General features: G+C 45.9%; 1 protein-coding gene across 2 annotated transcripts in view; it reads left to right on the top strand.

Annotated features, from left to right (window-relative positions):
• The window catches only part of PPP2R2D (protein phosphatase 2 regulatory subunit Bdelta), a 306,643-nt gene that overhangs the window by 221,981 nt on the left and 57,664 nt on the right, over positions 1 to 26,998 (top strand). For both annotated transcript variants that reach the window (XM_069611440.1, XM_069611441.1), the window contains one exon: positions 14,196 to 14,360. In XM_069611440.1, coding sequence (XP_069467541.1) covers positions 14,196 to 14,360 — 165 coding nt within the window. The remainder of the gene's footprint in view (positions 1 to 14,195; positions 14,361 to 26,998) is intronic.

The following is a 26,998-nucleotide window of genomic DNA, read 5'->3' as shown; positions in this document are numbered from 1 at the left end:
ATTTTCCGAGGCCAGCAAAGCTGAAGGATTTCTATCTAAGATAAGGAATACGTCGGAGGAACATCCCATCGAAAGAACGTTACAAGGTAAGAGTAACTAGTTCTTCTCCAGCATGGGTCTGGCATGGATTCACATGCGAACCCTCCCGCCTACCCCTCTGCGGCTCTTCACTTGGTCATACTGCCACTTCACGTGCTTCCAAATCTGAAGATGGCTGCCAGAGGAGGTGCTTAGGTAGAGGGCAGTCATTGGCTGTGGTCAGTATGACGCAGAGACCAGTGATTGGTTATTACTACGAAAGACAGATCAGAAACGAAACTGATACTGGTTTTTTCTTTACCGAGGATTCCCAGCCTGACGACGGGGAATATTCATGAGCATGTGAATCCATGCCAGACCCATGCTGGAGAACAACAGTTACAGGTAAGTAACTTGTTCCTTCTTCTCCAAAGTACTCGGAAGAAGGTGAAATGGACACAAGAAGCAGAATGCCAGAAAGCCTTTCAGGGGCTGATGATGCCCTTTGCCAAGCTCCAGTGCTGAGAGCTCTGGAGTACTCTCAGCCCTTCCTTGTAAAGACTGATGCATCCAATACAGGAATTGGGGCAGTCTTGAGTCTGATGGATGACAAAGGCATGCCATCTGCTTCATGAGCAAGAAACAAAGAGGTGGGCAACAATAGAACGTGAATGTTTTGCCATTGTGTGGTCATTAAGTTGTAATGTGAGCTGCAGAGCTGTACAATGAAACGAGTAAATACAGTTCTCCAGCATGGGGTCTGGCATGAATTCACATGCTCATGACTATTCCCCGTCGTCAGGCTGGGAATCCTCGGTAAAGAAAAATCAGTTTAATTTCTGAACTGTCTTTCTCCTAACAACCAATCACTGAGCTCTGGGTCATACTGCCCCCAGCAAATGACTGCCCTCCACCTAAGACCCTCCTCAGGCAGCCATCTTCAGATTTTTACCACACGTTCAAGTGTTCGGGGGGAGTCCTGCTTAGCTCTCAAGCTTTGCTTTTTTGGAAGAGTTTTACTCTATTTTTCAGTCAATCGAGCCTTGTGCTCCATCGATCATCCTTCTGATTAACAGGGACCTGTTTTTTTCGGATTCTTCAGTGCCCCTCAAGGGCGGATTTCGTAGAGTTTCTTCATGGGAGCTTCCAGAAGATTCTTCAGGCCTACACCGCGTGGATCATGTCGGATGAGAAAAGGATTCCCCTCCCCTTTTTAAGCAATGCTCGACTGCAGTTTGTGGAATGTTTACATGGATGATAAACATTCCCAGTGCCTGTACCCAACACAGAAGGGGGAGGATTGTGTGTTTTTGCCATGAACTCTCAAAACGCACGTTGAAGGCCTGGTGTAAACGGCAGGAGGATGCACCGGGTGGGTCCCAGGAGCATGCCTCTCCTGGATCTGGGAAAGCTGAGCAGACTTCCAAGTATTTTGAGGGCGCCCATCCCATAGGGGTCCACCAGAAGGCCAAGCACTGCAAATCTGCTACTATCGAGAGCGCCGTTGCGACCGGCTCCTCGGTGGCCAGGGTGTGTTCGACATCCCCAGCTGCATCGGCTCCAGCCAACGCTCTGGATCTTCATCCAAGAGGAAGTCAGATCACCCGGGCAAGTTAAAGGTGGCCCCGGAGACGACCAAGGAGAAAACTAAAAAGGGTATGGCGTCAGTCCTACCCTCAGCGGAGGAGGCTAAAGGGGACCGAGCTTCCGACCTGGCCCCAAGGGAGAAGGCCATGCAGGACAAGGTGTCCGGGGGACCACGAAGACCAAGCAGGACAAGGGGCCTGGCCTGACCGTGAAGGCCCAAGTGCACCAGACGAAGGCGGTGCTTTCCATCGAGGTGGTGGTAGTGTCCCTTTCGAAGGCCGCAGGGGCGGACCTGGAGGGCGCCCTTTCCAAGGCAAGAGCATCCCTCCCTCCCAGGGAAGCAGCGTTCCAGCCCATTGAGAAGAGGATGCCAATCTCCCCGGGACTGTCCCCTGTGAACACGAAGAAAGAGGGGGGCGGGCGTGGAAGTCCTCCAGGGCACGGCTATTTAAGCTGAGGAGGAGGAACTAGTCTACCTCCAGACCATCCAGGAAGATGGTGGCGACGAGGAAAACGTCGGAGTCTCGCCCTACGACGAGGGCGGTGACAACGAAGATACCATTGCGGAAGGCGACGGAGGGCCTCAGGACGACGAAGGCCCTGGACCGGCTCCTACGCCCCAGACTCCTATCCCTACACCGCAGCTGCCACATTCTCTCCATACTGCATACACTGGTATCCGAGATACAGAAGATGATGCCGGCGACGCCCCCTGCTCTCCCAGCGGCGCCAGTGCTGACCGCCCCACTGACGGGGGAACCATCATCCAAGAAGAGGAAGAGGCACCCGCTGCCTCCTTGCCACCCGTCTCCTTCTCCGCCACCCCCCACAGGTGAGACGGAGTCGAACACAGCGACTATGACGGGCATGGACGACGGCGGATTGGGGGACCTCCGTCGCCTCCGCCCAGATTCTCTCCACCGGACAAGATGGGATCGGTCCATGCAATGATCTCCAGCCAGAGCATTAGAGCCTTCCAGCTCGCACCGGAGGAGAAGGAGGGTTTCTTACCAGCGCCGCAAGGCGAAGAGAAAGACCATCCTTTCAGTCCCGCTCCTGGATGGCATTTGGGATGAAGGGCTGGCGCTCATGAAGAACCCTTCTACAGCTCCAGCGAAGAGGGATCGCCTAGAGAAGAAGTACAGGGTGCCGGACTCTGCGCCTAAGTGCTTGCGGGCCCCACCCTCGCTGGACTCTGTGGTTTCTGCAGCAGCCAAGAAGTCGTTGTCTGGCTCTACGTCTTCGGCAGCCTCCACCCCTCCTGACAACGAGGGGAAGACATTGGGTGTGATGGGAAGGCGAGTTATCTACGCTGCAGGGACGACCATCAAGGCCGCTGATGCCCTCGCTATCGTATCGCAATATATACGACTGGGAGCTGTTGTTGAAGCTTGCACCTCTACTAGACTTCCTCCCCGATGATAAGATGTCAGAGGGGTTGTAGAATCTCCAATAGGGCACGGTGGAGTTGGACCACACTATCGCGGTGGCCACAGACATCGCGGATGCGGGTTTCTGCCAGATGGGCAATGGCGTTTGCCTTCGCCGCTGTGGCTGGCTCCAGGCCACCAACCTTTGACAGGAGGTCCCGACAAGGGTTTTGGAGATGCCCTTTGGCTGTGGATGAGTCCCTACAAACCATCAAGGCGGCCACAGAAGGCACGTGCCCTGGGCACGCTACAGCTGCGATGGCCGTCCTTTCGGTCCTCCGGGGGCAAGTCTCCCTGATCTTTGAAGGGTTGCGGCAGGGGCACCTCTTCTTACCACCAACCCGCCCGCTCCTCGGCCCAGGAAACCAACAGGGGCTGCTCCAAGGCCTTCGGAGGAGGACTCTGTCGTCGCCAGGGACCCCAAGGTGGCCTGTCATCCTCCAAGCAAAAATGAACCAAAAGATTCTTCTAAAGCCTCCAGACCAAGAATCCAAACAGGCCTGGATCTGGCACCAGTGTGTCTGGAAAGGCAGGATGTGAGGGGGTTTCCTGAAACTCCCCTGTCCTGTGTCTCTAGGAGTGCATGAATGCAACCAGTCCATGCTGTGTGATTGACAGCCTAGGCTGTGCATGAATGGGAGAAACCTGCTCATGGGCGAGGGTATTTCGGACTAGAGGCAGAGTCGACCACTGGGGGAAACTGATGAAGAAACCCTGAACGAACCTTGCTGCATCCTCCTGGACCTTTGAATTGCCCGGTGAAGCCCTGCTGCTGTGCTGAAACTCCTTTTCCTGATTGACAACAGAAGCTCCGGAAGGGATGACTTCTTCCCTTGGGTTAGTGGGACCAACTAACCCGAAGACGAACTCTACTGGACCATCTTCCCTGATTGGCTGTAATTCATTGCTGCTGCAAGAACAGTGTGCCAGGGGTCTAGAAATCTGTAGTCTGGTGCAACGTCTGCAAGCGGGCCAGAAGCTCCAGGAGTCTCCTAAGGACCCTCTGGAAGCAGGATGACCAGAGCTCGAGTCCCATCACCATAGTGTAGGACCCAAGGCAAGGAGTGAAGGAAGCCCAACAGTATCCGAGATCCGTGGTGGGGTTGTTTACAGAGCACTGAAACAGCGAAGTGCCGCTGATCCGAAAAGAGGCCGTAGCTGCCAACGACCTCCAAATTGCTGCCGCAGGAGTCCTCCAGACATCCTCCCTCTTGTCCCCATGACTGAGGCTCAGGAACCCATGGTCTGCATTGCTGCAACTGGACAGAATCCAGCTGGACCACTCTTCTTCCAACTAGAGGTACTGGATAAACCTGGGGTACTTAACTCATTGTCTTGAGCTTTGCTTTTCTGAGTTGAGACTTGCAGTGGCTTACCTTAGTTTGAGTCCAACTCTGCCTTTTCACAAGTGTAACCGGTTGTGACCCTACAAGTGATTTCTACAAAACTCTCTAACTTTGTGAAAGGCTTTTATTAACTAAAGTGCCTCGGCTCCAATTGACTTTGGCTGTCCTGGCTCCCTGCAGACTCTTCTAGTCCATTGACTTTGACTAGACTTCATTGAAAGATTGAAGTATACTTGCGTGCCCTGGGAGCCTATTTAACCTTTTTCCTTCCTATAAACTCTGCAAAGTATAACTAGTGATGCATACTGTCCTTGTGAATGAATTCAACTCTGGGTGTAGGAAGTGTGTAAAAGCATATCCAAAGAGTATCCACTAACGTGTGCTGATTCTGGAAAAATATTTTTAAAGTATATTTGATTGTTACATACCTTGCCCTTTTTAAAGAAAGCTTATTTAAAAATGTATTTTAAATAAATAATTATTTATAACTGAAACCTTGAGTGTAAGTGTTACTTGTATTTGCAAATTTCATTGCTTCAGTTCTACAACTCACATTTACCCATCCTGAGATAGGCCTGGCTGCTCAGTCGCACTACCAACTTGTGTAGTACAGACCTATATCAAAATTCTTACCCAACAGCCACTGTGTTAGGGAGAATTCTCTCGTTAGGATGAATTTCCTAACCTAGTGAGTCCCCCAGCAGCTTTGCTGGATTTCTGGAGTTTGTTTTTTCTCCTGCCAAGAGTGAGACTCTTTTTCTCCCACTCTTGGACATGATTTATGGCGTTCCTTTGACTGTGTATGTGTTTTATGGGCTATGGGGTCCTTTACCTCATAGGGTCTCATGTGTTTTTACTATGTGTGTTACACAGCACCCTCCGTGCAGTGACAGAGGGGTGTCCTAGTGACACCCCACCATAGACTCCATACCCTGTGACTGACTACTGTCTCCCAGGGCATGTAAAGTCACCATTGGCTTTACTAGTCCCAAATTATTAACAGAAACCGGTACAAACCATCATATTGTGGACGTACTGGTCGCGGCAATTCAATTGCCCCAGGGTCTGTTAGTCGAGGGGGCACGTCTCCGTCCCCCCTGATCGATTTTTGGCTGGTGGCAGTGGATACTACTTTTTATATTCAACCGCAAATATATCCCTATGGGATTTTCCCATTGTTCGAGGCTACCAACTTTAATTATTTAATTCTCATAGCCTCGAACATACCGCTGGTTTATTTATTTAACATTAATTCGCCGGTTGGTATTTTTTGCAGGGCTCGATTCTAAAATGGCGTTTGTGTTCTCTTCTGTGACTCCAACCCAAGTCGAGCCCTTTCTTCCACTTTTTGGCGGGCTTCTCCACAGAATCCTCCAAAAGTGGTGCCACTCTGTCTGGGTACCACAGGGGATGTGGGAGGGGGTTTAGGCACCCTGGACTGAGTTACCTTGGTAACTCAAGTCGCACACTTGTGTGATTGGCCCAAGTGGTGAGCCGGCCGGCATGTTTGACAGCTATGCTGAGTGAATGGGGGTGTGCTGCATAAAAGCATGGCTTTGGGGACTGGAACTTCAGAAGTCGGCACAGGACCTGAGAATCCGACGAGGGAGAAGCTGAGCCGACCTACCCCGACGACACCACCGGTGGAGCCCTGCGGAACCAACTCACCACTTCCCGACGACAGAGAAGATCTCCCAACTGGAGAGGCTTCTTCCCCTGACTGGTGGGCACAACCAGTTTACCTCCTTCTCTTCGCATCCCAGGCCGTCTTGTGGTCGAATTGCCCGTGCCAAGCACCCCGGCAACAGGATAGCCACTTAACACTGGGCCGCAAATAAAAGGACTGCTCCTTTTACCTGAGGACTCCGCGGCTGGTTTCTTCCCTGGCAGTGCAACAGACTCCTGTCTTCCTCCCCGACGAGATCCTCTCTTCCCCTGGACGAAGCACCGACTTGCATCCGCTGCCAGGAACAACTGCCCCCGCTGGAGTATTCTCACCACTTTAAGGTACCGTGTCCGCCAGGCCTCCCCTTCTAAAGATTGCTACAAGGTAATAATAATCCCTTAACCTTCTGGACTGGGTTGGCCGCCTTGACCTTCTAACAGGTCCCTTTCTTTTGGTCCAACTCTTTTTTGAACCTTTGCAAGACTCTTGTGCACTTCAACCGTGTGACCTTGGACACATGTCGTTCTGATCCTCTTAAAGTGGATCCAGCCGTCTGAACTCTAACTTCACGGTTTTACTTGCCTCCCTCTCTTGTTTTGTTCTTATGAAAGGGTTGGGATCTGTTTCATATCATACTCTGCTTTTCTCTCCCTTTTAAAAACGAATTATTAGAGTGCCATCTGCGTTAAGCGCTCACCGCTGTCTGAAAATAAGTGGGGCTTTACTTGAGACTTGTCTAAAATTCTTCTAAGGGAGTGTATATCTTTTAGTGACCGTGTTTTTGAATTGCTTACTATTAGTGCCTATGTGTTTTTCTAGATGTGGTTTTAAATAAATAATTATATCTCTTTTACACCAAGCTCTGGTCAGTGTTTACTTGTTCTACTGTGCACTTCTGACCTATTGTGAATACTCTGTATACTGCCTAACTCTTCTTGAGGCACGTCTGACTGCTCAGCCACAGCTACCAAGTGAATCTGTGTGGTACAGACTGCTACCAAGTGGGTTTACTGCCAAACACCTGTAGTCTTAAATCTTTTGCAGTGGTCCCAGAGGGAACTGCACAGGTTTCTGCCTAACACACTGTCCTTAGAAAGGTTACAAGAGAAGTGGAAAAAGGATACATTGTGTCCCCTTAGCACTCCACATAAGGTGGGTGTGCTGATTCCACTAAATAAGTTGGGTAGGATAGAAAGTATCCCCCATAATTGGAAATGGGAGTTCTCACAAGGAGAAAAAAAGGCAGCTCAAAGAGCTCCCAGCAACACTGCATAGAAAGTGCTGTGTGCTGCAATAATACATTGCAAATGCCTATACTAAGGTGGAGGAAAGCATTACTCCAAAAAAGGTTGACAAGGTTTCTAAGAGGTAGAGAGAAGATTGAGTGCGGCATAGGTTCCCATTCACACAGGAAAACTGATTTAAAAAAATTCAAGAGTCAAGAAAAAGTGCTGGGGGACTCATGTGGGAAGAATATTGCACAAAACCTAACCGCTACCATTGGAGAGTCTGGTCTTCCCTTTTGGGTGGTACACTGTTCCATTATTAGGTTAAATGATTACACAACCCTCACCAGAGGATTCTGCAAAACATCTCCTTAACACGGGCATACTTTTTGCAAGTAATAATGTCAGAATGTCATGCCCTAGGGAGTCCCTTGGAAGACTTATTTTCTGAAATTTGAGTGATGTGTGTTCGAAACCAAATGGTGTCTCACTTACCAGTTCCTGGGGGATATCTCTCTCTCAGGTGGCCCATTGCCTTTGGATCGAGACATTCCTGGGGGATATCTCACTCTCAGGTGGCCCATTGCCTTTGGATCCAGACATTCCTGGGGGATATCTCTCTCTCAGGTGGCCCATTGCCTTTGGATCGAGACATTCCTGGGGGATATCTCACTCTCAGGTGGCCCATTGCCTTTGGATCCAGACATTCCTGGGGGATATCTCTCTCTCTCAGGTGGCCCATTGCCTTTGGATCCAGACATTCTGGGTGGACCAGTGCCAGAGGATCACCTGGGTGGGGGGCAACCGATGGTGAGAGGCGGCATCCCCCCCCCCCCTTTCCTGTACCCATGCCCCATCCTATTTTACAGGATCCTCCAACGTCCCAACTCCTCCCCCTTCCCCCTTTCTAAACGAAAACTGGGCCGCTGAAGAGGGCAGCTGAGAGTAAAGAAGCCAACCCTTGCATCTCTCACTGTACATGTCCCGCTAATCTGGTCAGGCAAAGTCACATACATCTAATACCCATTAGCTCTCCCCACACAGATAAAAGGCGGAACATAGTGACACACTCTGAGCAAGGTGGAACACGAGAAGGAGCAGAACTTCCGAGGCAAAGGCAAACCTACTGGAGCAGTATGACCAATTGAGTATTTAGAGCAAAGGGTAGGGAAACCCTTAAGGTCCCTGCAGAAGGTTATTGCTTCCAGGAAACCGTGAGGGATACGCAGAGAAAGCCAAATCGCAGACGCAAAGAAACCTGCATTGTTTCAAGAACCCCAGTGACCCGCCCGGGTGAACGACAAAGGCGAGTCTAATCCTGCGGTATTAACCTTGACTCGTGAATCAGAGCAACAGAGATAAGAAAGGAACGCCCATAACCAGTGAGTTAGTGAAAGACATGAAGGGCCGGTTTGTGTCAAGGTAAGTTGAAGCTGCAACAGTGTATTTCCCAAGTGAAGGTTGCGCACATGCCGATGAGACGCGAATGAAAGCTAACCAGTGATGAACTTTTAAGTGGCTGATAACTGTGAAGCCAGTGACACAGAGTAGTGGAATGGTCCAGCGAAAAGAGGTAGCCCACTCGAAAGTCTCAGCGAAATGTGAAATGTTTTGTTATGAAGCGGCAAAGGGAACAAACTCTGAAATGTGTAATGGTCAACATTAACCCTAGAAAAAGGGGAAGTGAAAAGGTGAATGCTTGAAGAGAAGGATTTCTTTGAACTTTTGTGCTTATGATACTGAACTACCAAGAGACACTGGGGCAAATGACGAGTGCAAGCTGAAGAGCTAGTCAAAGTGGTCCTGCAGAGGTCTATGGTAAAAGCCTTGCACATTCAAAATCTTCAACATCAGTAAAAGGGCCAAGCCTGGCTGATGGCGACCGGAAGTGTGGTAAGTTGGGGGAATGAAACCCCTAATCAATGTGAATTAAGCTTGGAGAACCCTGCAAGTGTGATTGATAGGTCCGAGCCCAACAGAGCGAGACCTATGTGAACTTTTTGTTGAACTGTGAAATATCTTTTGGAAGTTACTGTGCCAGTGTGGTGTCATGTCCCCAGGGGCCGCCTTACTCAGTGCTGTCCAATGTGGGGAGGAGAGCTGACTCAGCCACTTTGATCCTTCGTTATAACACTGATTTTCCTTTGCATACATATTCCCCTTTATACACTTTTTGTATGAGAGATGGGGCAGGCATTAGGTTTTGTTAGGATAGGCCATTTTGATTTGACAAAGACTGACTAGAACTGTTTTCTTTATTATTTGATGGTAGAGACTACTCCTGTCATAGCTATAGGGCAAACCCCAAGAATTTAATAAAGGTTTTGAAACTTGTATCCCTTGTCAGAGTCATACTTGTAGTACCATGTCTCCTTTAAATGGGTTGGAGAGTTAGTTTCAGTTCCTTTTTGTAGTGGGATTTCTCTGAAGTCTACTTTACAATCTAGGGTGAATCCCTTTCTGAAGCAATGTTAATAATATGTAACCATAGTTCTCAAGGTTACCCTCTCCTGACTCAAAAGCACCCCTCACTGCTGGATGCTAGGAGTTATGTTTGAGATGGCTCCCTTGGTGCCAAGCAACATGGGGGTGTGTGAGTGCAACTATCTGTAGAATATTTTAAAGGGACAGAACACATTTCTCAACCATGTGTTTTGAAAAAGGTTTAACTTTTTTTCTGGTTGGAGTTTGTTTTTATTTGAATATTAAGTGCTTGCATGGTGCAGCCTGACCAGTCTGTAGACCACTCTAGTTCTGTATCTGGCTAGGGTAACCTTGCTGGGGAACTATTGTTGCACGTAACACTTTCTTATTCTAGGTATTCAGTATCCCAAAAAAGAACTCCAATACCTCCATTGTAAATTGCTTGTCCCATTCATTCCTTAGAGGTTTTAAATATTTTTTCTTTATGGTTTGTACAAACCTTTAAAATATTTCACAATTATTTACATTAAAAAAATACAGTCTGCGGCTCTATTCAGTTTTCATCGATCATACATTCTTACAACACGATTTGAGGTTTCTAGAACAATCTCTTGATTATGTTTTCGTTAAATCTCTTATGTCTTCCAAAAAGAATGTTAATGCGATTGTTAGTTTACTTTTTGAGTCTTCAAAACAGAGCCCACAGCTCATCTGCGCTCAGTGTTTGATGTTCGGCTAATGTTTTGCCTAGCTGTTTTGTTATTTCTTCTCGCAGTGCAGTACAGAATAAGATCTGCGCAATCTGAATGACATCTGGCCTAGTAGGATCGTTGTCTGTCGTCCCTCTGTTCCCCCTCCCTTGCCTTGTTGCGCATCGAAACACTTGTGTATAGGCACGTTATAAATGTCATATCATATCGTGTTTTACGGATTCCACCTGTGTGTTACATAAGCAACATTTGTTTTTAGTCGTACTTTTATCCCACTATGCTAATACTTCCCTGGTTTTAAATGCATTCAGGCGGAATTTCAGAAATGGGTCTCTCTGACGTTTGTCCGGAAATTTTACCTCTGGATCTCATTGAGTTTTTTGATTCCGAGGGAGCCAAAAGCATCCATTTTTGTTTGCGTCTCAACTCCCCAGTTTCATACCAGTCTTGTTGCCAACGTTTTTTTCTTAGCTTTGCTTGGGTTCGAGTGAAGCGTTTACATGTTTGTCATAGTGCTCCATCACTTGCTCACACAGCGTGACGACCACTGTGCCAGCATGTTGGCCTTATCTGAGCCACCTAGGTGCTGTAGTATCTCAAAATGTAGAAGCGTCGGCTTGAAGGTTATTTAACAATAAAGCGCCAACATGTTCCAAGAGACTCTAGAACTTATGGATGTCAGATTTAGTTTTTGTCTTATGCACACCGTTGGAATCCCTTTTGGTAACCACAGCACCTTCGACCAAAAAATGTTTTCCAGTGTGTTCCAGACTGTGTTCGGGCACCCCAAGGCACAGTCTGCACCATGCAGCAAGGCTGGCACTGCCTTTTGTTTGTAGAACCGTATAGCTGGCAGCAGTGAACATTTTCCATATTTTTTCTGTAGGTCTGCTGCCTGCACGGTTAATTGGCAGCATTTGATGGTTGTAACTCAGATCATGTCGTTTCTACTAGAACTGATTAACATTCCTAAATATCTGGTGTTCAGGACATTCTTCACCTGTTCCTTGCCCAAATACCATTAAAAACATTTTTTTTTTGGGTTTTGCAGGGGGTTTGTTTGGACAGGTCTTGCAGAGACAAAATTTCCGATTTCTTAATGTTGATGCTTAACCCATTGTTAACTACATATTGTTCAATTATGTTTAGCTCCCGCTGTAACCCTATAGGGGTAAAGTCTAGCAGAACTAAATCGTCGGCGTAGAGGATCCAACTTATTTCTTTGTCGACAATTTTCGGGTTGAATGAGGCAATGTTATCAAAGTCGTCCCCTATGTTGGACATGAAAAGATTGAATACAATAGCAGCCAGTGGGCATCCTTGTTTTACCCCACAATAGGTTTTTATTGGGTTGGACAGGGTGCCTCTCCGATCCAGCCTGATTTTTATGTTGGTATTAGTATGTAGCTCTTTAATTGCCGATAGTAAACTGCTTGGGCAATTCCACTTCTGCATCTTCCCCCATAATAACTCGCGTTTGATGCTGTCAAATGCATGCAAGAGGTCGATAAATGCGAGATAGATGCATTTTCCGGCCCTTATGGCTTGCATCTTCATGATGTTCAGAATGAGTTTAAGTCTGCAGCCTACCCCTTCCACAAAACCGGTTTGTCGAACGTCAAACCGTTGGGTAGATTTAATCCATTCTTGCAATTTCTGTTGTAACAGTGTGGCGAAGACCTTTCCCAAGACATCCAGGAGTGCATTCAGTCTGTAGTCTTTAGGGTTTGACCTTTGCCCTTTTTAAATATTGGCATGATAATTGCAGAGGCTGGAGATCTTGTTCTCTTACAATCCTTGCAAATATCACTGCACGTAGCTCAGCCCATTTTTCAGGATGTTTCAGGGTAAAGTTTGTCAGACCGTCAGGGCCAGGTGCTCTGTAGGAGCTGGCTCGATTAATGATGCTTAAGATTTCATTTTCATCAAATTTTAGGTTGCATTCTTCGGTTGTTAGCTTGCATGGTTCAGCAGGGTTACCCTTCTTTGCATAGAGCTTGGTGTAATGTTCCCAAGCAGTTGTGGTTACCATGTTGACCTGCACTGCAGAATCAGGGCAAGATTCATCTTTTATAATCCTCCAAAACTCGCAAGTGTCTTTGTTAATGAGTCTCTTTAGCATGGTCTCGGCATCGTGCTGTTCTAGCTGAGATTTGTGAGCTATCAGCCAGTTCTTATATTTTTGTTTAGGAGCTTGTGCTTGTGTAAGTAGTTTGATCATCTCTAGGTGTGCACAATGTCTAAGTTCCTGTCGGAGTGCTCTTTTCCTTTGTGCAAGAACAGAATCGAACACATGTTTTCGTTTAAAAGCAAGGTGTTGCAGACCTTGTTTACGCTCAGTGAATTGTTTTAGCGTATGTGAGTACTCCACGTTAACTTGAGTCCTGTATATGTCGACCAGGGAATTTACTTCCGGTTCTCTTAGGTGGATCCTGCTGGAGTCTATCACGATTTTGGGTCCTCCACTGGTAACTTGCATGGTTCCTGAGCCAGATTAGAGGAGAGAAAAAAGTAGTCTAAGACTGATCGTGGATGGTCTTTTTTCCAACTAGGTTGTGTGGGTATGTCCCCCGTGATGTTCCTGTTCATCAGGTGCAGTTCTCTAGATTCCATCTCTTCACACCATCTGACAGATACTACTTCCCTGCAATCTTTTTTTCTTCAAGCCTTACAATGCGCACGGTTGACTCAGTTAATGTTTAAGTCGCCACATAAGATGAAGATGGGTATATCAAATTTCTCATTCAGATCGTCAATATCTTAGTTATGTCATCTATGAATATCCAAGGATCCGTCGCTTGGTGTTGCCAGTTAATGTTTATTAGGTAGATTTGGTTTAAATCCCGCTTATTGCCTCCCTGCCGCACTAGTTTATTTATTTGGATGTATGGGGACATGTTCCAAGGCGTTTTATACGGAGCCCGGATTCTTTCCTTACCATAGTCAGAAGTCCTGCCATCGATCTTCCCTTATTCTTTTTTTTATGGCCGGGTTAATTGCCACTTAGAAGTGATCTACCAAAGGGCAGGCATCTAACCATGTTTCTTGGAGGCAGAGTACGTCCAATTCATCAATCCACATCCAGGCCGTAGTAAACAAGTGAGCAAAACCTCTGGTGTTCCAGGTGCCAAGATTTTATCTTTTATATTTTGTTCCTCCAACTTTCAAAATGCCCCTTTTAAGGCTTCTGAAGTCTCAATGGCTTTTCATATGCATGTCTTCTGCACATTGGCAAGTTGAAACTGATAAATAGTCATTTTTCATCAGACCTTGGATCTAGAGCTGAAACACAGGTGGTTTAGGTGCTGCTGAAAAACATGTTTACATTAAATAAATGTTATGCTGTAGGTGACGCCATCCCTTCCCCCACCACTACTTCACCCCATACATGAATTAATCATGTTTTGTAATCGCACCCATGGTATTAATAAAGGGTATTCGGCGGAATAGAGCGTAAAATACTCCTGTAACTCTACTTCTCTTATTCCTAGAGTCCTATGTTCAGCCCACCATCTCCTCGGCTCATTTACTCTATAAATGTTGTGACAATATAACTTTCAGAAGGGTACTGATTCAGTGGAGGCTGGACCAGTGTGTAGAATGTGACCTTCCTGAGCTGTACGGATCACATGCATGTGTTGGTGTCATTCAATGAAATTCAAAATGCATGTGTAGAAAATAGAGACTGAATGACAAGTGGTACTACAATGACTTATTCATACTTATTTGTATTTTCTTTGCATAAAAGCATAACCTTTTAGTTCAATGTCTTAACTGTGATCCTTCAGACATTGTAGATATTAAGCCTGCTAATATGGAGGAATTAACTGAAGTAATCACTGCTGCAGAGTTTCATCCAAATCAGTGTAATGTATTTGTCTACAGCAGTAGTAAAGGGACAATAAGACTTTGTGACATGAGAGATTCCGCCCTCTGCGATAGGCATTCCAAATGTAAGTACCAGAGTTTGTCATAATTTAAATTCATTTTGTTTTCTGTCAGGTTGTTTCCTAACTGCATAAATGTATGTAGTGTGCCTTGTACTTTTCTTGCCCACTTCTTGAGGAAACTGCAAGCCATTTATTTGTATGATCGGATTATGTAGTTATACAGAGATTTCCTCATTGACATCAGTGCCTCTCTCCATTCTATAGTGCAATTTAAACTGTTGAACAGTTAAGGCTGGAAAATGTACCACTGTCTCAGTTTGACTAAACCAAACAGCAAGCCTTGTTTTTTCTATTGGTGTTTTTTTCTACTACTTGCATGAGGTTTGCCACAAATGAACACCTGTAAATGTGGACTTTTGGGAAACTGCTGTCCTATTCTCTTGCGTTTTGTTTCTGCTATCTAATCTATTGAGTACCTGCTCCTAGGTGACCTACCACTGGAAAACAGATGTTTTTAAAATTATTTGATGAATGTTTTTCCAGCATGGGGACTGGTATGGATTCACAATACGCTTGAATATTCCCAGTCGTCAGCCTGCAAATCCTCTGTAAAAGAAAAAACAGTTTTACGTTCACTTTTTGTCAGTCCAGAAAGAGTAGACGCCCCTCGATCGTAAGGCAATGTACTTTGTTGGCCGAAGACCAACCGCCTCATGTGTTTAGTGTCAGAAATATATAGCCATATGCTTGACTAAAGTGCGGCCATTTTAAGGAGACTGAAATCGCCATTTTGTTTTCTCTAACGTTTGCCTTTTGCTTTGTGTCAAAACTGCTTTGCTGAAAAATTATTCTGCTCCACTAGTGCATAACGCAACGCCGCGAGAGACATGTTGAAACATAACGCAGCAACCCAGACAGAAATGCCCGGTCTCAGCAAGGCATTCTAATCAGTACAACAGGTGCCAGCTAGTCTCGTTAATACAGTAGAAATGTTAGAAGCTAACATTAAATGGCTTGAATTATGTTCTTCTTTGCGGCCCCCTTTTCCTGAGCCCTGTAGAGCCCGGGAGAGCAAGCTGACCCCCAGCACACAAATAGAAACCAGGAGATAGCAAGGGCTGGAATGTGTGTCTCCCCTATGCGCAGCTTGCTTGCAAAAACAGAAGCATTGTGTTCTTTTAAACAGACTTATGTCTGTAGGCTCGCAAAATTGCAAACTGTTGCTAAATGAATGTTTGAAGGTGTCATACTCGTCACCATTTTCAATCACCGTGCCCAATTCAAAGGAAATGTATTGGATGTGTCACGACTGATTGTAAGATGCTTGCTTTGTATATATGTAACTGTTGTACGATTCTCTCTGCTCTTGCGTCCCCCGGGGTCTGGAAACGCACGTCGCAGGGCGTGGGACCCAGTTGGCCAACTGAGACGATTTGCTTTGCAATAAACCCTAGCTTTTGGGAATACAACCTAGTGTCTGGCGTATCAGTTTGTGTGTGGTGATTGTGCCTTGTTTCCACATGCGAGGGTCCCTCAGGGGCCCCTTCAAGATGGTGCCCGAATAGGGACCCTCCCCCACTTGTTCCATCGTGTACGTTGTAAGAAAAGGAAGGCAGAGAGAACGGTGAGGACGGGACAATCGAGCTGGGATCAAGAGATGTTTGGGGCGCCACTGTGAAAGCAATGAGAGACTCAGATCTGCACACAACTGATCCCTGATCGACGTGCCCGGCCAGAGAACAAGGAGGCGAGGGCCCCGAAACGAGGCAGAGTGAGCCAAGATACGCAGACACAATGTCATTGGTTGCGTCAGTATACGGACGAATTTCGTCTTGAGAGACGACTTGACTGATCAGGTGAGTCGTGCCCCGATTCAAATAATCCTGATATTGGTTGAGAGTTGATTTCGCAAAATGAAACACCCAGCATAAGGTTAATTAGCCATGGGTAAGGTTAAAACATGCCTGGGGTATTGTCCACCTTAGCAGGATTTTTCTGTTGAGGTAGACAATCTTTGGAAACTGCCCAGGTTGCGCCACCCGTGGGGTCATCGGCGTATGAGACGTATGTGAAATACGGTGTAGGAGCGATAATATTTTGTGAGACTTGGCATGGGGAAACCAGAAAACGGGAAGATCTTCAGTGGCCGAATCATGGGAGTTTTGAGATTACGAGAATAGATAACTTGGAGATGGTGTTGATGAAAAAGAAAACGCGCCCTGCAGCATTTGATATCCTTAGAGACTGGAGGAGGGAAGCTATGCTTTGTTGGAGAAGTAGAGAGAAACATGCGCACAGGCATAAGTCGAAAGCAGAGAGAGTGAAAGAAAAGGAGGAGGAGGAGTGGAATGATAGTTTGAGAAAGTCAAATAGACGCGATCAGTTGAGTATAGAAAAAATATACCCACATCGAGAGTTGCACTCATCAGATGAATTGATAAATAAAATATTGACTGATACAAAGCGAGGCCCAAGGGAAGAGACTAAAAAGACAGCGTCAGTAACTATTGCTCAGCCCCCTCCAGTTGCTCAGCCCCTCCCTACTGATCAAATCCCATCATAGCCACTGACCACACAATCAGCACCTCCCATTAGCCAGTCAGCGCTGCAACAGTCCCTTCCCGTTCCAGGTGTCCCATCTGCACTTCCCTCGAGATCGGTTCGATCCCATCTGCCCCTCCTGTAATTGAACTGGATGCGCGAGAGTGACCCGTAGTGCGATCATCAAGGAGATAAAGCGATAGTTGCAAGAACAGGCCGAGATGTATATAAACGGGAATGAGGAGACGTCAACGCTAGCTTCGATGTATGACTTCAGGAGGAGCAATGAAAGACAGGTAGTGTTGGAATGCATGGGGGAATATTTGATGGTGAGATGGAAACAGTTAATTGGAAGGCTACCGCCACAACAGTTATTGGATTTGAATGCATTAGCCCCTTGTAGAGCGAGAGATGAAGAAATAAGGGAGCATGTAGACCGACTTTTGGAATTTAAGAATGAACTTGATGATGAATTTGCTGAAATGTTTGCCATACCGGGGTATAGGAGTAAGGAAATTAGGAGAGATGGAAAGGAAGCGGCGGTGCCCTATATACAGCGGCGATTTTTGCCATTGTCAAAACAGGCAGGCAATAAACTAAGTATGTATACGAGAGGCGTTAAAATGGATTTCAGATCCTAGTATCCCCATAATGGAAATACATGAGATATTTGATGAATACTCTTTGCCAATGAAGACAGAAGCGCCTACGAGCAATGGTTGAGGTGCTACTCCAGCAAGTGGCGGAACACAATAGAGGAAGAGGAAACTCACAAGGCAGAGGTAATTTGAACATGCATGGAGGACCTCTGGGATTAAATCAGTGTGCGTATTGCGGAGAGGAAGGTCATTGGCGAGCGCAATGGCCACATCTGCAAAATAGAAATGGGGATGGCCAGAGAAGACAGCATGGGGGGCATCCAGGAAGCAATGGGCAAAATAGAAATGACACGCAGTAGCACCAAAATAGTCAAGGGAATGGTACCCAAGATCAAAACCAAGCTCAGAATCAAACTTCTACTCAAAATCAGGGCCATCAAAACACGCAAAATAGGAATAGAGAAAGGGGCGGGAACATTTTTGACACCCAATCAAACGCGTACTATAATAACGGCAGCACTTACACATCGGATGATGTGTTGTTTTCCCAATAGGACAGCCCAAGACAGGGGTCGGAACCAGTGCCTATTCCCGTGAATCAGAAAGAACCCTACGTAGAAATGAAAGTCTGGAATAGAGAGTGTTAGGCAGAAACCTGTGCAGTTCCCTCTGGGACCACTGCAAAAGATTTAAGACTACAGGTGTTTGGCAGTAAACCCACTTGGTAGCAGTCTGTACCACACAGATTCACTTGATAGCTGTGGCTGAGCAGTCAGACTTCCCTCAAAAAGAGTTAGGCAGTATACAGAGTATTCACAATAGGTCAAAAGAGCACAGTAGAACAAGTAAACACTGACCAGAGCTTGGTGTAAAAGAGATATAATTATTTATTTAAAACCACATCTAGTAAGACACACAGGCACTAATGTTAAGCAGTTCAAAAACAAGGTCACTAAAAGATATACACTCCCTTAAAAGAATATTAGACAATTCTTAAGTAAAGCCCCACTTATTTTCAGACAGCGGTGAGCGCTTAACGCAGATGGCACTCTAATAATTCGTTTTAAAAAGGGAGAGAAAAGCAGAGTATAAATTGAAACAGATCCCAACACTTTCACAAGAACACAGCAAGAGAGGAAGGCAAAGTAAAACCGTGAAGTTAGAGTTCAGAAGGCCGGATTCACTTTAAGAGGATCAGAACGAAATGTGTCCAAGGTCACACGGTTGAAGTGCACAAAAAGTCTTGAAAAGGTTCAGAAAGAGTTGGACCAAAGAAAGGGACCAGTTAGATGGTCAAGGCGGCCAGCCCAGTCCAGAAGGTTAAGGGATTATTATTACCTTGTAGCAATCTTTAGAAAGGGAGGCCTGGCGGACACGGTACCTTAAAGTGGTGAGAATAATCCAGCGGGGGCAGTTGTTCCTAGCAGCGGATGCAAGTCGGTGCTTCGTCCGGGGGAAGAGAGGATCTCGTCGGGGAGGAAGACAGGAGTCCGTTGCACTGCCAGGGAAGAAACCAGCCGCGGAGTTCTCAGGTAAAAGGAGCGGTCCTTTTATTCGCGGTGCAGTGGTAAGTGGCGGCTATCCGGTTGCCGGGGTGCTTGGCATGGGCAATTCGACCACAAGACTTCCTGGGATGCGAGGAAAAGAAGGTAAACTGGTTGTGCCCACCAGTCAGGGGAAGAAGCCTCTCCAGCCGGGAGATCTTCTCTGTCGTCGGGAAGTGGTGAGTCGGTTCCTCATGGCTCCACCGGTGGTGTCGTCGTGGTAGGTCGGCTCAGCTTCTCCCTCGTCGGATTCTCAGGTCCTGTGGCGACTTCTGAAGTTCCAGTCCCCAAAGCCCTGCTTTTATGCAGCACACCCCCATTCACTCAGCCTAGCTGTCAATCAATCATGCTAACAAGAGCGCGACTTGAGTTACCATGGTAACTCAGTCCAGGGTGCCTAAACCCCCTCCCACACCCCCTGTGGTACCCAGACAGAGTGGCACCACTTTTGTAGGCTTCTGTGGAGAAGCCCGCCAAAAAGTGGAACAAAGGGCTCGACTTGGGTTGGAGTCACAGAAGAGAACACAAACGCCATTTAAGAATAGAGTCCTGGCAAAAAATACCAACCGGCGAATTAATATTAAATAAATAAACCAGCGGTATGTTCGAGGCTATGAGAATTAAATAAAGTTGGTAGCCTCGAACAATGGGAAAATCCCATAGGGATATATTCGCGGTCGAATATAAAAAGTAGTATCCACTGCCACCAGCCAAAACTCGATCAGGGGGGACGGAGACGTGCCCCCTCGACTAACAGACCCTGGGGCAATCGAATTGCCCCGACCAGTGCGTCCACAATATGATGGTTTGTACCGGTTTCTGTTAATAATTTGGGACTAGTAAAACCAATGGTGACTTTACATGCCCTGGGAGACGGTAGTCAGTCCCAGGGTACGGAGTCTATGGTGGGGTGTCACTATGACACCCCTGTGTCACTGCACGGAGGGTGCTGTGTAACACACATAGTAAAAACACATGAGAACCTATGGAGTAAAGGACCCCATAGCCCATAAAACACATTAACAGTCAAAGGAACACCATAAATCATATCCAAGAGTGGGAGAAAGAGTCTCACTCTTGGCAGGAGAAAAAAACAAACTCCAGAAATTCAGCAAAGCTGCTGGGGGACTCGGTTCGGAAATTCAGCCTAAAGAGAGAATTCTCCCTAACAGAGAGCATAGCTTTCTCGTAGATTTGGGGGCACAGAAGTGCTCAATAGATCATCACTTGGTTCCAGAAATACCACTGTCAGGGCAAAGAGATATTTCAGTAGGGTTCGCAGGTACCCCAGTGATAAATCCAGTGTCCCAACCAATAGCAGTGACCTTAGGCCCATTCACTGAATATTGTCCATTTCTCTTAACAGAGAATTGTGGGGAAAATCTTTTGGGGTTAAATCTATTGAAAAAACTGAGTGCAGTTATCCACTGTACGCCAGATGGAGTATTTTTGACCATTTCACCACAGAATGTACCGGTATCTGAATTTTTGTCCAAACCTTTGCCAGGAGAATTGAGTGAATTGCCAACTTGTATATGGGCGATGAATCGCAATGATGTGGGATGCTTGAAGATAGAGCCAGTAAAGATTGCTCTAAAGGAAAGAGTAACGTTAGAGCGTATTCCACAGTACAAAATTTCAGTAGGAGAAAAAGGATAGAAAAGCATTTTCGGATTTGGTAAAATTGGAATGGTTGAAGAGATTACAGGCAGCACATGTAACAGTCCCATTCTTCCGGTGTATAAGAAAGGAGGTAATGAGGTACCATATCATTTCATAATTGATCTGCATGCATTAAACAAGGTAGTAGATCCTCAATTCCCATTGGTTCCAGACGTCACAACAATTTTGACAACGATTCTTGCCTCGGCTGAGTACTTTAGTGTTATTGACTTGAAGAATGCTTTCTTCAGCATTCCAGTACACAAGGAAAGCAGATATTTGTTCGCTTTCACAATAGGAGGACGATCGTTTACATTCACACGCATTCCACAGGGCTACACAGAGACTCAGTATTTACAGCAGAGCATTGAAAGAACAGCTAGATATGCTAGAATTACCGGCAGGTTGTGTATTGTTACATTATATAGATGATTTATTGATACAGAGGAGATTTGTAAAAGAAGCACTGTTTCATTATTAACACACTTCGCTGCAGATACAGAGGAGATTTGTAAAAGAAGCACTGTTTCATTATTAACACACTTAACAGCGTGTGGTCATAAAGCAAGCTTAAAGAAATTCCAATATTGTCGAAAGGAGGTGACTTATTTGGGTTACCTACTTTCGAGAGAAGGGAGAAGACTGATGCCAGAAAGGATAGAGAGCATTTCTGGTATGCCTATTCCAAAGACGCAGAAAGGAGTCAGAGCTATAATAGGCGTGGCTTCCTATTGCCGGCAGTGGATTGTAAACTTTGCATTGATTGTGAAGCCAATGGTGGAATTGACAAAAAAGGATGTTGTGATGCCTTTGCAGTGGAATGAAGAATGTCAGAGAGCATTTGATCTGCTCAAAACTGCATTGTGTTCAGCTCCAGTTTTGGGCACACCAAATTATGAAAAAGTTTTCAGATTGATTGTACACGAGAGTGAAGTTTGTGCGTTGTCTGTTTTGACACAGGAACAACGTGGAAGAAATAGGCCATGCGGTTATTTTTCTTCTGCGCTGGTCCCTGTAGTGCGTGTACTACCACGTTGTTTGCGAGCGGTTGCAGCGGCTACTGCATCAATGAAACAAACCAAAGTAATGGTTTTTGGGCACACCTTAATCTTGATGGTGCCACATGCCATAGACGTTCTATTAAATAGAACGCAGACGCAACACCTCACTTCTGCTAGATTGACTAGATACGAAATTGTCCTTTTTGCGCCACACATCCAAATTATGAGGTGTAGCGCTTTGAATCCTGCAGAATTAATGCCACTGCCCACGGAAGAACTCGATGAAAATGACACACCTCCCCGTGATTGTTTAATGGTTACTGAGGAAGTAACGAAGGGAAGGATTGATTTAAGGGATACCCCGCAAAAAGAGCCAGCTGGAGATCTTTTTTGTGACGGCTCCTGTTTTAAACTACCTGGAGAGTATTGTAGAAAGCAAAAGAATCCCCTACAACTCCGCACAAGCAGCAGAGATAATAGCCTTGACCAGAACTTGTGAGATTTCTGAAAATCTGAGTGTAAACATATATACCCACAGCCAATACGCCTTTGGCGTGGTTCATAACTTTGGCCGACTTTGGGCTGAGAGGAGTTTCTTGACATCACATGGGGCCAGAATTCAACATGGCCCTTTGATTGTACGATTGCTGTCTGCACTTACGTGTCCGAAGCACCTAGCATTAGTGAAATGCGAGGCGCATAAGAAAGTAACATGCAAAGTGGGAGAAGGAAACGCATTTGCAGACAGGATTGCGAAACAAACTGCCACTGACTTGAATACCAAAATGTTAACAGTACAGTCTGAGGAAGTGCCCTGCATGATAGAGAATGGAATTGCTACTGTCAAAGAGATGCAGGCAGAAGCCACTGCTGACGAAACACAAGGGTGGGCTGAGGGCTCTGCTGAATTAGATCTAGAAGGTTGCTGGGTGGACAAGTAGAAATTGAATGCTGCCCAACTCCTATGTAACTGCAATGGTCACGATGGCCCACAGCCCTACACACAGTTGTGCAAAAAAGATAGTTCAGCATTTAGCCACAGTTTGGGAGAACACACACATAAAGAGAAATGCTGAGAGGCTGGTCCAGAATTGTATCACGTGCCTACAACACAATGTGGGGAAGGGAGCGGTGACTCCAACAGGCAGTTTCGGCCCTCCCTCTATGCCATTTGAGGTAATCCATTTTGATTTCATAGAGATGGAGAGATGCCAAAACTTGGAAGTATGTCCGAGAAGTTATATGTGCATTCAGTAAATGGGTGGAAGCATAGCCATTAAAAGACTGTACCGCCATGAACGCGGCAAAAGTAATGTTAAAGGAGTACTTCTCCCGTTTTGGTCTGCCCCGTGTCATATGGTCAGATAATGGTCCGCATTTTGTGGGCGCAGTGATATTGCAGATTTGCGCAGGTCTCCAGATTGACAAGCGATTCCATTGTTCTAGACACCCCATGAGTGCCGGTCTTATTGAACACCACAACGGAATTTTGAAAGCCAAAATTATGCAAGATTTGTGCAGGGAACAAGTTAAGCTGGGTAGACGCATTACCACTAGCGTTACTGTGCATGCGTACATCTGTGCAGGCAAGAACTGGGCTCTCCCCATATGAAATAGTGATGGGGAGACCAGCGAATGTTTGGTGTGCTCCGCAGCCGAAACGGTTAAGGGAGCTTGAATACCCTGGGCTCAGCATTTATTGTAATCTTTTAATACAAAAATTGTTTGATTCATCAGCAGGTGCAGGAGGCATTACCAATTAGATATACTGTCCCGGGGCATGCACTGGAGCCTGGAGATTGGGTGCTAATCAAGAACTTTGAAAGGAAGACATCGCTTGCACCAAGGTGGCGTGGACCCTATTTGATACTCTTAACAACGAGGACCGCCATTCGTGTAGACGGAAGGAAAGCATGGATTCATGCAACGCACGCTAAAAAGGTCCCGTCACCGTCTGAAAAACTGCCTGATCAAGACGATCAGAAAGAGACAGCGGTCCCAGAAACAAAAGAAACAGTTGTCTGTTCTTTGCCACAAAATCTGCCTGATCCTGGAACGAAGCCTGAAAAGATTGCTCTAAAAGAGGGAGGGCAAAGAGTGCCCCAACGTTGTCCATCTGCATCATTGCCGGCCGACACAATGTGTACCACTGTGGCGCCAACCATCTTTTGTTGCGCCGCACCCTGAAATGAAATCTGCATCTTCACTTTGGCGCCCACCATCATCTGTCATTGCACCACAGGCTGACTCCGAGCTTGAGTCTGGAAGTACGTCCGCACTATTCATTGATCACACGATACCAGGAGCAAGGCGGTATAATTTGCAGAACCGGAAGGAGTGATGAAATCTTCATTCTTTTAATCTTTGTTGCCTCTGTTTCCTATGGTGGATGAAGTAGGAACCGGAGACCTAGAGGAGAGCGGCGTGAGGGCTGTGCAAATTAGACAGCCCATAAGCAAGGCTCCTCGGTGCTAAAAATAAATCCATGTGCAGATAACCCCTTACGGACAAGAGGGGCTCACATGGTATGAAGGCAATTGATAACTGCTCTGGATTCTTTGAGCAATGTGCACAGAGATCTTGCCCAACGCATAGCAATCCAGGCTGCTAAGAACTGGCAGAATTGACTGTTGACAATTACCGAACTTATTGACATACCAACGAGTGCAGCAAGAAGAGATAGTCACAACGAACATTGTTGAAGAAGAAGAGAGCGAGGGAGAAATGCCGCAACAAAATTTTGCCCCCTCCTGCACCACTGCTGATAATGTGTTAAACATAGAGACTGGAAGGTGGCACAAACAGAATTGCCGAAAACATTGTATGCTGATTTTAACAATAGTCATGTGTGTGATGAGTATAATAGCCCCAATAATGACTGTACTGGTATTGTGGTACTTAGAAGAAATACACCCATTAGAGGGTCTCTTGCCTGTAAGAAACATCTCCACTACTGAAAGCCCGATTCATGTGATTACTTACACTTTGTCCCCAATGGAAGAAAGACAAGGGAAGGTTATGGGAATAACACGTTCAATATTAAGAAAAAATAATTGTTGGGTCTGTGCCCACTTGCCACAGTATGGTGGTAAGGGAATTGGTTGGTATGTGCAGCCCCTGCCATTGAGTTCTGCATGTTACGCTTCCTTGAGTGCATTATATTATGGGAAATGGAACGAAAGTAAAACTGGTCAATTACATATAACGAATGAATGAATTCGAAGAAATTATTATGAAACCTGTACGTTGTTCTATATTTCACAAAGCACGATTGATTACACCATTAATGATGTCACAAGACAGATTGTCTGTGCCATATACATCGTCTGTAATCACATTTCAGATGAACCCCGAAGGAAATAAAGATACAGTGCCCCCCTCTTATACAGTAAATTACAGTTGACGGTCTGTTCCTTTTTGCTTGAAGAAGGGTTCCTATTCGGTAGGGACATTCACTAGATGCATGAATATAGCAGTTCTTGATAAGGAGGTAGAGCCAGTATATGTAGGAGATCCTGTTTATTTTATATGTGGATAACAAGCATATCCCTGGTTACCTAGAAACTGGGGAGGTACTTGTTACTTGGGTTTCCTGTTCCCTCCGGTAGTCCTTTCGAAAAACAGCAGACATAGCAAAATTGGCCAGGTCAAGATCAGGGCAGAATGAGGAAGGAGGTTTAATCGCAGAGGACATAGCAAAATCATTCATACCATTTTGGGGCCAAGCAATAAACTTGTATAATATAAGACAACTGTCCAGGATTTTAGAGAAAACGATAAATGGGACAACAGATATATTATACAATATGACAGAGGAAAAGGGAATTAGATTAATGACCCTCCAAAATACAATGGCTCTCGATGTAATCCTGGTTGATCGTGGCAGTGTTTGCAAAATCGTGGGATCAGCATGTTGCGTATTTGTAAGCGACTCCTCCCCAACGATTTTCGAAGCGATAAGAAAGTTACACGTTTTAATCTCTGATCTTCACTCCCCCTGAAGAGAGTTGGGAATTAAACATACGCTCCTGGGAAGTGTTACGCTCATGGGGATGGAAATTATTTGCGATCCTAGTAGCAGTTCTACGAATATTCTTGACATGTTGCTGTTGCATACACTGCTTACCTATAATATGCACTGAAATAAGCGAGGAGTGTGTCCAGAAGATAGGAAAAAAGAGCACTAGTAAATCGAGTGCTTACGGTAATGATGAATCAAAGACAGTAAAAGAATTCATGTCAATCAATATTGATGACAATGAGGAGGAGGAGAGCAGTAGTGTGCAAAATTCAGAATCAAATACTTGGCCGGAAGAGGTTGCAATGTACGGATGAGGCATTTGGCATACGGCCAAAAGGAGGGTTTGTCAGTCCAGAAAAAGTAGACCCCCTTCGATCGTAAGGCAATGGTCTCCTCCCTCACAACTCTTTGGAAGTAAGCAGCAAGGCATTCTAATCAGTACAACGGGTGACAGCTAGTCTCGTTAATACAGTAGAAATGTTAGAAGCTAACATTAAATGGCTTGAATTATGCTCTTCTTTGCGGCCCCCCTTTCCTGAGCCCTGTAGAGCCCTGGAGAGCAAGTTGACCCCCAGCACACAAATAGAAACCAGGAGATAGCAAGGCCTGGAATGTGTCTCTCCCCTACGCGCAGCTTGCTTGCAAAAACAGAAGCATTTTGTTCTTTAAAACAAAGACTTATGTCTGTAGGCTCGCAAAATTGCAAACTGTTTCTAAATGAATGTTTGAAGGTGTCGTACTCGTCACCATTGTCAATCATCGTGCCCAATTCAAAGGAAATGTTTTGGGGGCGGTATTGGATGTGTCACTACTGATTGTAAAATGCTTGCTTTGTATATATGTAACTGTTGTACGATTCTATCTGCTCTTGCGTCCCCCGGGGTCTGGAAACACACGTTGCGGGCGTGGGACCCAGTTGGCCAACTGAGACCATTTGCTTTGCAATAAACCCTAGCTTTTGGGAATACAACCTTGTGTCTGGCGTATCAGTTAGTGTGTGGTGATTGGGCCTGGTTTCCACATGCGAGGGTCCCTCATGGGCCCCTTCATATTGAAACTCAATTTCTTCTCCACACCAATCGCTGTCTTCTGGGTCTTACTGCCCCCATCCAATGACAGATCTCTCCTTAAGCTCTGCCTTTGGCAGCCATCTTCTGATTTGTACAGCACACTTCAGTGTTGGAAGTGCTTGAGTTCCTCTCCGAGCTATTTTGAAGTTTTTTTCCACATTTATTTGCATTTTTGTTTCATCAAAGCCAGTGTACTCGTACCTCCATTGGCCGACCACAGGGATTCCTTGTCAGTGAAGTTGCGTGCCCCTCCAGGGCAGTTG

The sequence above is a fragment of the Ambystoma mexicanum genome, chromosome 8, assembly GCF_040938575.1.
Source record: "Ambystoma mexicanum isolate Mex_15411 chromosome 8, UKY_AmexF1_1, whole genome shotgun sequence".
In the NCBI taxonomy this organism is placed as follows: Eukaryota; Metazoa; Chordata; class Amphibia; order Caudata; family Ambystomatidae; genus Ambystoma; species Ambystoma mexicanum.
The sequence above is the reverse complement of the archived record's forward strand: the minus strand, read 5'-3'. Positions and strand labels throughout refer to the sequence as shown.